At 39.5% G+C, this 12,351-nt stretch overlaps 1 protein-coding gene across 4 annotated transcripts in view; it reads right to left on the reverse strand.

Moving 5' to 3' along the window:
• The window catches only part of snama (something that sticks like glue), a 184,268-nt gene extending 172,509 nt beyond the window's left edge, over positions 1-11,759 (reverse strand). For all 4 annotated transcript variants that reach the window (XM_083125383.1, XM_083125384.1, XM_083125382.1 and 1 more), the window contains exons 1-2: positions 11,628-11,759; positions 4,472-4,738 (exon numbers count right to left, since the gene is read on the reverse strand). In XM_083125383.1, the coding sequence (XP_082981509.1) occupies positions 4,472-4,637 (166 nt within the window). In that variant the 5' untranslated portion in view covers positions 4,638-4,738; positions 11,628-11,759. The remainder of the gene's footprint in view (positions 1-4,471; positions 4,739-11,627) is intronic.
• Positions 11,760-12,351: the final 592 nt, after the last annotated feature.

The following is a 12,351-nucleotide window of genomic DNA, read 5'->3' on the forward strand; positions in this document are numbered from 1 at the left end:
GCCTCCCCGATGGTGTAGTGTAACATCCTCGCCTTGTGATCAAGGGGTCTTGGGTTCGATACCCAGTGGAGGCACATGGCACAGTAGTTCGGATCCCACTTTAAACTGTAGGTCCAGTCCTCCATAGATGTAAACAGAATAGAGAAATAAAGAAAATTAAAAAAAAAGATGTCCCAATTAGCCTTTCTGTGCTTAAAGTAGACTTAAAACCACAAAGAAGCTAGACTATGAAAAATGTGCCATTTGCCCTATAGCTTACCTATACAACATACGTTATCCCCAGGATGTCCTTGGGATATCCTGGGGACATCATGTTATCCTCAGGATATCCCCATCCCCAGAACTTCCGTTTTCAGAGAGATGACATTTACAAGAGACGAAGTATCGTGCGTGATACTTGGCGCTCCACGAAACCTTATCGTACGTGATATTTGGCACTCCACGAAACCTAACGACCAAATACTCTGCCGACCTACACTGATCTCATGAAGAAATATATTCAACTGCGACAAGACCTGAGGACGGACAATGGAAAATACCCATCATTTTTGGACATATCTCACAAACTGTGCTATGAAGTCGAAGAGACCTGAGAAAGGGTCTCACTTCCAACAGTAACTCATGCACAAGCGATTGAAAAACTCAGATCGTTCCACGACAAATACAAAACAATCCTAAAGGTCTACAAAGGGAAAAAGGATCAACCCAACTACCAACAGAGACTCTCGGACTTTCGTGACAGAGGTAACAGTCTGTTTGATCTCAGAAAATGCAAGTGCTTCGACATTGTTTCCAACTGCAAATGCGCGAAAGAATTCAAAGTTCCGGCAAAGGGACTCCATTTCCTTGAAGACCAGAGAGGACCAAAAAAGATGATAATCGGTGGTATAGATGAAGAGGAGACGTCAAAATTGAAGAAGAAAGCTGAAAGCGAGGAAGCCAATCTCGAACGAATGAAGAAGCAGAGGACCGTCGAGAGCAAAGGTAAAGCCGATTCTGCCGACAGTGCCGAAGATGACACGTACCCGTCGGTCAGTGCCACTGACGATGAGTACATTCCAGATACAGAATCAGTCAAGACTAAGCCAAAGCAGAATAGCCAATGTAAGAAAATGACAATCTCTCTACCTTCACTCGCTAAAGCTTGCGATCGGATCAGAGTCTCCGATAGATCAGCTGCTGTTTTAGCAACATCAGTTCTGCATGATCTTGGTCTCGTGTCGCCAATCGACCGGTCTAAAGTAATCGATCGAAGCAAGACCCGCCGAGAACGCAGCAAAACTCGTAAGGAACTCCAGCAGAATGATGATGAGTTTGACCACACACACACTGGCATAGAGGGACTATTCTTTGATGGCCGCAAGGATCAAACTTTGACACAAGTTTTCGGCGACGACAACAAGTACCACAGAAAAACCCTCACGGAAGAACACATAAGCATCATCGTAGAGCCGGGTTCTTCGTACTTCAGCCACACGACTCCGCCATCAGGCTCCAGCAAAGACATAGCTGAGTCAATAGTCGCTAGTTTCAAAGAGCGGAATGCGCAGACAGAGAACACACAAATGTGAACACGGGACACACAGCGGGCGTTATTCGCCGACTGGAAGACACCTTCGAGCGTCCTCTGCAGTGGCTGGTATGTCTGCTCCATGCTAATGAGCTCCACCTGTGCCATCTATTCCAGGCACTTGATTGCATTAACTAAGTTTTAAGGTGACTAAACTGACTAATAGTCACTATTGACTGACTATATCGTTATATCGTTGTAATGTCGCTTAGTATTGTAAAATAAAAGGTTGCGAAGGGCGATCAAAATATTGTTCAAAAGTCTTGAAATTTTTACAGTGTTCTATTGGCACCTTCTGACATATCTAGCTAATTGAAATTCAAAAAAATATTTTTTTAGCTCATTTTCACTCCACCCTAACGGTCAACTATCCCCCTGCCGATGTAATGTGCCTTGCACTTGCACTCTGTGTCATATACACCCGAGTTATCAAGGGAGGAGAGTAACTACCATTTGTGTTTGTTTAGTAAATCAGCTATTTTGTCAGTGAATGGTGACAGTAGCCACTGAAATTAACAGAACAAAGAAGAAAAAACAGCTTCGTGGATAAAGTGAGTACTAGTTCCTCCATATTTAACAAAGTACTACATAAAAAAAAAAGTTTTCACTCTTACCAAAGGTAATGTTATTGCTAAGTAGGCTTCTGTGCATACATACAATTTTTACAGCTGGTATCATAATCCTTTGCTAAACAGCTATAATGAAGATATTTGAGTTGATTCATTCATGCCACTGGTTATCAAGGCTGTGAGGAAATAAACAGTTTCTTTCTGGAATTCAAGTAAGTCTCAATGAGTGTGCCCTCTGAACATGTGGCTTCCATTTAATTATGTGACACAAGCGCCACTGTTAGAGATACAAATATAGCGGGGATGATTAATATGGCTTTCAATAGTTTCACAATTGTCCTTACAGTTTCAACCGGGAATTGAATCCAGGACACCTCACACCAAAAGCAAGAATGCTAAGCGATATGACACGAGGGAGCTCTGATTACAATATATTCATAAGCAATATGACATGAGGGAGCTCTAATTACAATATATTCAATGTAAAAGAGGTACCAACCGTTGCTGGACTTAATGTGTCAACAGGAATTGTACACAGTTCCAAGGCATGTAAATACACATTATTAGAGTATTAATCAGCAAAAGCTGACTCAAGTGCTTTGTGTGATAGTCTATCTGTCCATCTGTGCCAACTATATATATTTCAGGACCTACAAGTCCTATAAAAACAAATTTGGTGAACTGGCAGATCTACCAAATAATTCACACAACAAACTTGATCAATCGATCCATCTTAGCTGTGAGAAGCAACAGCAGACACCTCAATACTGTTACATTTTATTTATATTATCATTTTACATCATTTTTCGGTTTCTTTACCCTATCACGATGATGACGAATGTGGCTGGTACTCAAACTTTAAATCTTTGGTGGCAAAAAGTTGCATCAACCACTCAACATAAACAGCCACCAATGTGGTGCATAAAAGCGTTTTCTCAAACAAAATCCAACAGTTTATGGAGGGAAAGAAACCAAAACCACCATTAGTAAATGTCTCACAGAGAAGCATTAATGTTCAATAAATTCAGCTGATTTTTTTCAGCACCTCATCCCCACCCTAGCTGAAACTGCAATAAAAAACTGTGATATATAAACTGTTACAAAAAAGAGCATTAACTTTGATGTAAAGTTTCATGATTCTTTTGCGTAACTACACCAACAATTGTTATCTGCTAGAGCACCAACAATAGCAAAAATTTGCATTAATAGTTCCCACGTGACAATGTTACAAGGAAATACAGCAATAATGTACTGTCCTTTCTCTACTTACCACACGGTTTCATTGTAGCGAATAAAAATTTTCATTGGAAGGAAGCAAAATGCACGTAAAATAATTTCCATCTTATTAGGAAGCAGGCACAGCTACAGATTTCTGCCAAAAAAACAGATGACAGTACAGAGCTTTGTCTGTGAAACCCAACCCACATCATTGGCCACTGACATTGCCAAAGCTTGGCCCCCCTGCCTGTTATGACTTCTTCATTCACGCTGGAACATGTAAGGTATCTTTGTTGTGGTGTAATGGGCTTTTGGCATGGAAGAACTTTACACTTGGATGCAATGGAATCTCATTTTTTTTTTTTAACTTAGCTTTGCTTTTCTGCCATTTTTGGCTAATCACGATGAGTGATGATACTGATGAAGGACACTCATAAAGAACACCAATGCTTTGGGATTCAAACACATGATCTCTGGCATCATACTAGCCAAGTCTAATTTGCTGCACTTTTTGACACTTTGTGTAGTGCAGGCGTACACTGGTGTCAGGCTGGTGCAAGAAAATGATGTTCGACCAAGTAGATATTAAGCAGTGTTCAGGTTCAGAATATTCAACAAATGACTGTCTACTGCTTTAAACGTTCATTTGATTAGTTAACATGCACACATGTGACCGTACACCACATGCTACACCGCTCCAGAACGTAGTGCAATTGGTGCAGCAGACACCAAATATACTACTTGACACCAAATTGAAGTAGTAGGGGAGTCTGTGAGCACCATGTAACCAACTAGCCACTTCAGTGCAAAGAGAGTCAAAAAGTGCAGCGAACTGCAAGTACTGTGATGTGCCAACTACTCTGCCACAGAGCGAGCATCGGCATGGACTGGAGAGATGTCAATTTACTTATGGACAATAATAGAATACTCACAACAGATAATAATAGAAATTTATCATGATTCAATGTGATAAAGAGGGGATAATTCATCTTCCCAGATGAAGTTCATGACAATTTCCTGAATGGTTTAATCATGGTGACCATGAAAAACAGAGATGAGGTTCCTCACCATGATGTTTACACTGAAGGATACATAAAAAAAATCAGCAACTTACCTTCTTTTGTCTGAGCATTTGTGATCTGCAAATCAAAATCTGTGCTCTTGGTAATCTTATTCTGATGGAGAATGGCCTTCTTCAAATCACCAACAGATATATGAAGCCCATCAAATGTCACTGTGTGAAATTCCAGGGATGATTTAAACTTATAATGGACTGACATTGTCACTGTCACATACACTGATTAAAAATCATTGGTATTGAGAAGTCACAAAGTGTCTAAGCACTAGCCGAATTTTCTCTTTTATCACAATACAGAAATACCTGGAAAAAAAATAAAAACTTAGAAAAACAGGAGAAGAAATTTATCAAAACAAAACTCAAGATTAAAAATACTTTTACATAATAAATCTTGTGAAAAAGAATATGCCCCAAAGAAAAAGAAATAAAATGTTAAGCAAAAAAAAGTTTTCTTGCTGGTAATTTGAAAGGGCCATTCCTTGCTCAAAACACTAAAAAAATGCTGAGAAATTACTCCATTTGTATATTCCCTAAAGATGGACACAATGAGTAGCAATCACTGTAAGTTCTACTTAGATTTAGGAAACCATTTTTAAGAGATTCTCAGGGTTGCTACGACTTTTTGATTATGAAATTCCCTGACATTCCCACGTTTTCCAGTCCAAAAATGAAATTTTTCAAACATGTTTGAAATCATGATTTTTGGTTTTGAACCTTGTGTTTTTCAATTAAATATATAATCCGTTAATTAATTACTATAATATTCAATTGCACAACTTCTTTCTTTAGCAAATTTCGTTCTACACACACAAGAACACGTGAAAATTCGAAAAGTAAAATTACAATCGGCATGAAATGTATTGGGTGCTTCAAACACACGCATCTAGTCTTCAGGCTAAGGTAACAGAGGTACATTATTTCACCATAACAGATCTCCACAAAATAAAATTAAAAAAGTAAGATTTTAAATTACCAGACAACAGCGACGGTGCCAAGATTAACCATCAAGGGGTGCTGAGGGGGTGCGGAATGAAATTTAGGGGTGTGATGCTGAAAATAAGGAAAACCATGAAACACGAATGAAACCTTTCAAAACTGGGGAGCATGGTGACCAAACGGGAGGGGGGGGGGGGGCAAGAACAGTTTAGCATAGTGAGGGCAAAAGTAGCAAAAAGCGGGGGTAACTGCACCCCTAATCGTCACTACTGATTAACAAAAATTCCTGACTGAAATGAAATTGTAAAATATAACAACTTTAGACTGACACTCATTTTCCAGGCAGGGTGTGCCCCCTTTGCCTTCCCCCTGGACTTACATGATCGTATGTATTAAGTCGGACGAACCTCCGCTCCTGTGTGGGTCACATCCATAAGGTATAAAGGGGTTTTCGGCATCGGTTCACGGATTCAGTCCCACATGGGATCGAAGATTTGGAAAATTTGCATGTCAAAGGAAACATCCAGGTGGGGGCTACAGAAATATTTCCAGTTTCTTCTAAGAAAGGGTGTTTTCAACTAGAGTGCGCGTCAAATCTCCTGCATATGGCCTTGAACGACTGAACAGCACCAGCGAATCACGGACGTGCGGCGTTGCCTAGTTCAGAAGCTACTAAATCGTGTACCTGGCGCTCGGATATAAATAGATTATTTCAAGTGTCAGTAGTTCAATAGATGGAAAGATAATGAATTTGCGAGTATGTACGAAAAACAAGCGTGATTGTAGCTTCTACTGTTCCCTCTGTAGAAGCAATGTTATTATAAACGTATTTGCATTGTATCGTTTTTGCTCTCCCTTCGTTCCTGATGCATTCTGAAACTTTCCGATTAGCTAAGGGAACAGGGCACGTTCGTTACCAGCGATGGTAGAAGAAGTTGATGAAGAGGATACCGTCACTGTTCGTTTCTTTTCATGTGTTTAGTGGGTGTGTGCAGCATGTTGTTGAGTAAACCAAGTGGCAGTGATGGCGAGAGAAGAGAGAAAAAATACAGTGTTGTACGAAGCCAGGCACGACAGGTGATTTTTCAGGTGTACATTTTTTTTAAAAAAAAAAAGTGTTCGAGTGACGAACAAAGTGTCAGGATCTAACAGCTCAAGCGTGTGGTGTGAATCAAGCTACCGTTTCTCGGATATGTTCGGGGGCAAAACAATGTGGATCGGGGCCTGCTCCAATGTTTCAATAACCTAGACTAGAAAGCACATTAACATACCGAAAAGAACGACAAATTTAGATGACTTTGAAAAAAGACGTAGTTCGTAGAACAGTCTTTGAAATTTAAGATCGTGGCGAATTTTCTACTGCCAAAAAGATAACTTACTCTTTACGGGACAAAATATCTTACAAAGGCTCTACAACTTAACTTCCAACTTGAGAATATTGAAAGAATTATGCAGTCCCTAATCAGGTATGTTCTTTTCTCAGATTAAGTTTATTATATGTTATATTATCTAATGTTCCGTGCTCTCCGCGACAAGGCGTTTCGCTCGACCACGCTGTCTCTTTTCCGTGTGAGATTTCGACATGGCACAGCTGCAGTGCGCTGCTATTGGCTATCGCCATATGCAGGAGATTTGACGCGCACCATAGCACGGAAGGAAATTTTTAGAGATCTACATGCTATGAAACTTACATTTCTGTAATAATAAAATTCGGCTTACATTTACATTACCGGAAGCATCTCCGGTTTCTTCCACATTTCTTATACTCTGAACCGTTACCGAAATTCCTTACGTGAATGAGTTTCTGTAGCATTTCGAAAGTTTGTGTAGGTATTTTTTTCGTTGTGGAATGTATTTAACCGGGAATACATGTGTTTTTTAAGAAAAATATCTCTCCGAAGCACAATTGCTGTTGCTCTTATTTTAACTATGTTTGCCTAACCTTACAGTGAATGGTTTTTGGGGCTATGCGTGAAATGGTTTGTGGGCATTTTTCGGTTAAGAAGGTTGGAAACGCTGCATAACCACTGATGATCCACCACGCTAGTCAAACTGCGCCCGCCATATTGTGTGTTACGGAAGTGAAAAAAGGAAGAGCAATAATTACTCGTAATGTGAAAAATTGAAATTATTTTCGTGAAAGAAGCCAAATCCCACCTTCAAGACTCTTTCGCAATGCAAAATATGTAAGTATGAATGTTAAAAACGACAAAATAAACGACTGAGAGGTGTTTGGACCATAAGGAAGAAGTAATTAAAAAGTAACAGTTTCATATATTGCAGACACATTTCTTCATTTTTACAGAAGAAACTACTTACGGAACTACGTTTCTCTAAGGATTCCAACGTTCGTTGAGGTATTTTCTTTCATCGTGGAATCTATTTGACCGGGAAATCATGTTTTTTTCAAGAGAAATATCTCACCGGTGCACAATTGCCATTGCTTTCCCTTATGTGAACCGGATGCTGCATACGTTTGATGACGTAACGCCCTGTCAGTGTTTCCAACCCCTTTTTTGGTAACAGTATGGTATAGGGAAAACACATTTCACTCGTTCATTTAGTCATTTTTTACATTCGTACTTACCTATTATGCATTGCAAAACATTGTTTAAGGTGGAATTTCACTTTTTTTTTACGAAAATAGCTTCAATTTTCCACATATCGAGTAATTATTGTTCGTTCCTCTCACACACAACATGGCGGAGAAATCTTGACTAGCATTGTCGATGATCAGTGGGTTTGCAGTGTTGCAACCTTCTTCACCGAAAAATACCTACTGTCGTGTTACTCATTTTGTATTTTTTTTACGGGTTCGAATACGGATAGCCACACGAACCATGCACGTGTAGCCCCACACACCATTCTAATAGCCCCATGAACGATGCATGGATAGCCGAACAAACCATTCATAAATAGCCCCATGAACCATGCACGCGTAGTCCCACACACCTTTCATAAATAGCCCCACAAACCATGCATGCAAGGTTAGGCAAACATAGTTAAAATTGTCATGTTCTGGCAAAAAAATGGCGAGTTTGGAAACACTGACCGGGGGTCATGTCATTGAACACACGGAACATTTGGTTCATGTAGTCAAACGTAATGGAGGCAAGAGCTTTTGTGCATCAGACACGCAAATAAGTTGAACGAAGGGAGAAAACGGTAAATTTCTCGTAAGGGACAGACAGCTGAAATTTGCTAGTTCATTTAATTTGAATATTCGTACTTACGTATTCTGCATTGAGAAACATTGCTGAAGGTGGCATTTCGCTTATTTCACGGAAATAAGCTCTACTTGCAACATATCGAGTAAGTTTTCTTAGTTTCTTTTTGCCTTCTTGCGGTCACAGTTTCACTACCATACTCGGCATGTAGTGTTTCCACCCCACTACACCAAAAAATACCTACGTAGCCCCACAGACCATTGACGCATAGCCCCACGTACCATTTCTGGTGAGGTTAGGTAGGGCCACGTATAGGTTACAATAGTTAAAAATTGTAAAATTTTGAAAAAATATGCGTAGCCCCACACACCATTCTTGCATAGCCCCACGAACCATTGAAACATAGCCTCACAAACCACTTGCGGAAATGTACCTTCTTCAGTTACACAAACACATGTTTGGAAACACTGACCAGGATTACATCATCACACACAGGCTACATCCACCTGGAAGTAAGTGGATGCAAGAGCTTTCGAACGATGCGAGAAAACACTTCCCCGAACTTCCACAAGTCTAAAGAAACTGCATTCGGTAAGTAATTTCTCCTGTAAATTTGATGAAATCGCTAACACTTTACTATACCTGAGACGGATTCCTTCAAACTTACAGAATTCATTTTCTGGAGTGTTGTTGATGTTCCGGAATGTAGTTTTGGTCCATTTTAATGCGAATCCATGTGGTTTTATACGACAATCTCTCTCCAACGTGCTATTTCTGCTCCTGCCATTTGCTTTTTACACGAGAGCAGTATACATGCTGCGTGGCCATTTGCTTTGTGGACAATGCGTAGTACGCGTAGCACGGCCCCGTAGTCAGTGTTTCAAGCCACGCGGTATTATCTCCAGAAGATGACGTGTCCAGGATGCAAAGTGACGTTGTTGCCAGGTGTTGAAGATGCGGTTGAATTTTTACGAGAGCACTATACGCGCTATTGCTGCGTGGTCATTTGCGTTGTGGACGAGAGTACAATGCGTGGTATGCGTAAACCCGGATTTCTTCAAATTTACAGGAGAAAGTACTTATACCAGTACTTACGCAAATAATTTTCTGTAGCGTTGTTAATGTTCGGGAATGTAGTTTTGATCCATTTTAATGCGAATGCATGTGGTTTTCTACGAAAATCTATTTCCGACGCGCTATTGCTGCTGCTACAAGCCGATGTTGTCCGTATATGCTAAATTGAACGAAGGGAGTGCTAATGGAACCTAACCTAACAGGCCTGACCTAACCTAAGCCTCGCGACAGGTTAACCTTGCAGCAACTTTTCGCATATATAGACCCAAGCGTACGTGCAGAAAATAGTTCCGCTTCAATACTGCAGATTTTCTCACTGTCTGCGACATGAACAGCTTGGCGGTTAAGGCGAGACAGGCACAGGGATGCTGAGTGCCGTTTTAGAGTGGATTGATACATAAAACCTGCTGCAAACTTAATCTGTCGCGGTGCTTAGTAGGCATACCTCGTCCCCGTAAGTAAGAAAAAAAGTAAATTTAAAATTCCTAAAGTGTTTTCAATTTTTAAAAAATTATTTCCGACGCGCTATTGCTGCTGCCGCCATTTGCTTTCTACACGAGAGCACAATACGTGATATTGCTGCTGCTACAAGCTGCTGATGTCCGTATATGCTAAATTGAACGAAAGGAGTGCTAATGCAACCTAACCTAACAGGCCTAACCTAACCTAGTAGGCATAAATCGTCCCCGTAAGTAAGTAAAAAAGTAAATTTAAAATTCCTAGTGTTTTTAATTTTTAAAAATTTTTGGTACTACTTTACTATACCGGAGACACCTATCAATGTTTTATTTCCCAATTTTTTACATTGCTAACGTATTATTCTGGATTGCGGAACATTTCTTTAGGTGAAATAATGAATTTCTAACGAAAATAATGTCTATTTCATACATTAACGAGTACTTACTGTTGTTCCTTAATTCCCACAAACCATCCACGGGTAGCCCCAAAAACCATTGATATTAGCCCAAAAATTCACGATAGCCCCAAGAACCATCACGGGGACGAGGTATGCCTACCAGGTTAGGTTAGGTTCCATTAGCACTCTAGCAATTTACCATATACGGACAACATCGGCTTGTAGCAGCAGCAATAGTGCGTCGGAAATAGATTTTCGTAGAAAACCACATGCATTCGTATTAAAATGGATCAAAACTACATTCCCGAACATCAACAACGCTACAGAAAATGATTTGCGTAAGTACTTTCTCCTGTAAATTTGAAGAAATCAGTCTCCGGTATAGTAAAGTGTTACCAAAATTACTCTATATGTGAAATATTGTGTTTGTTTTCGTGTAAAAACCATAACGGCACCTTGAACTATGTTCCGCAATACACAATTGGTAAGTACGAACCATGCGAAACACATAATATCCGTTTTTAATGTCTCTCCGATGTATGAAACTGGTACCCAAAAAGAGAATACATTCCAACTCCCAACAACTCTGTTACATTTCTACGCTCCAAAAGCTTATGAACTAGTCTTATAAATTGTTCATCTAAGCAGGTCATTTCTTCTCTGGGAATTCGAGGAAGTAATCAGATATAGCACTGCCGTATTCATTATTAGGAGCGAGATAGTCAATGCGCTATAGTTTTTGGGTTTATTAACATATTTGTCTTTCTTCCGGTCACACAAATTCTACATACGCATTGCACAAAATAATAGAGACGTTACCTCCATGGCTAAACATCAAGCTGCAAGAGACACAAACAAGACGCCATTTTTGTGTTCTCGGGCACAAGTGGATATAGAGTTTAACCAAACAGAATAGGTACTAGCGTCTTCAAAGAGATATGCAAATTCATTGTACAAATATAGTTACGTATAGTGGGTTAGTATATACGTATACTAGCTATTTCCTGTTATATAGGGTAGCAAATGTTAACTGCGATCATCATCATTTGAGCATGCAATGCTGCAATGCCTGTTACAGTTTCATTTAATCTAACCAATATTATAATATTCTCTCATAAATGTTTTGTCAAGAAATGCGTGATAATAATCTATTCCTTACCTTAATTCCAATTAAGGGTATCGATTTATAAACGATAGAAATCACAAAATAAATGCCAAATATCTTTCATCACACAACACATCGTCTCATTCCACTCAGTAGTTTTACGTCACTTCAGTGTTGCCAAGTAAATATTTCCGCTATACACAAATAGCCACAAATAATCACTTTTACAAGAATGCAAAACACAAATGTTTAGTTCTACATATTTTTACGTTATACCATATTAATTTGTTCTGTTCAACTTGACTGCATAACGACAGACTAGCAGGCGCATCACTGGAGGACAGCGAGAACGGCATCAAATCAAGTCCGGTGGGTAAACAAACTTTCTTCATACTTTTTATGCTCGTCATGCAATATACTAAAACAAGGTTCTAAGCCAGAATTAAAGTAAATTATTTAAAGAACAAAAATTGCTTTGTGTACGCCACTGTTTGTTTTCATTGACACCTTTTATTTCGGGAGGGGCGAAAAATTGGGAGGGGGTAGAAGCCCTGAAGCAAAGTTCTCAGTATATTACAAACTGTTACACAATGTGTTTAATCATGATAAGGAAGTAAAATTAATTACCACTGTATAATATTTAAATTAGATTTTTGTAGGATTTCAGAGATGTCTTAAGCCCCCTTAGCCCTCTTCATGACTACGTGCATAGACGTGCCTGAATATGCTGGACAATTTGAAGTTATCGGACTTACTTTTGCTTGTTTTACTTTTATAA

The sequence above is a fragment of the Lepisma saccharinum genome, chromosome 7, assembly GCF_977018435.1.
Source record: "Lepisma saccharinum chromosome 7, izLepSacc3.1, whole genome shotgun sequence".
In the NCBI taxonomy this organism is placed as follows: Eukaryota; Metazoa; Arthropoda; class Insecta; order Zygentoma; family Lepismatidae; genus Lepisma; species Lepisma saccharinum.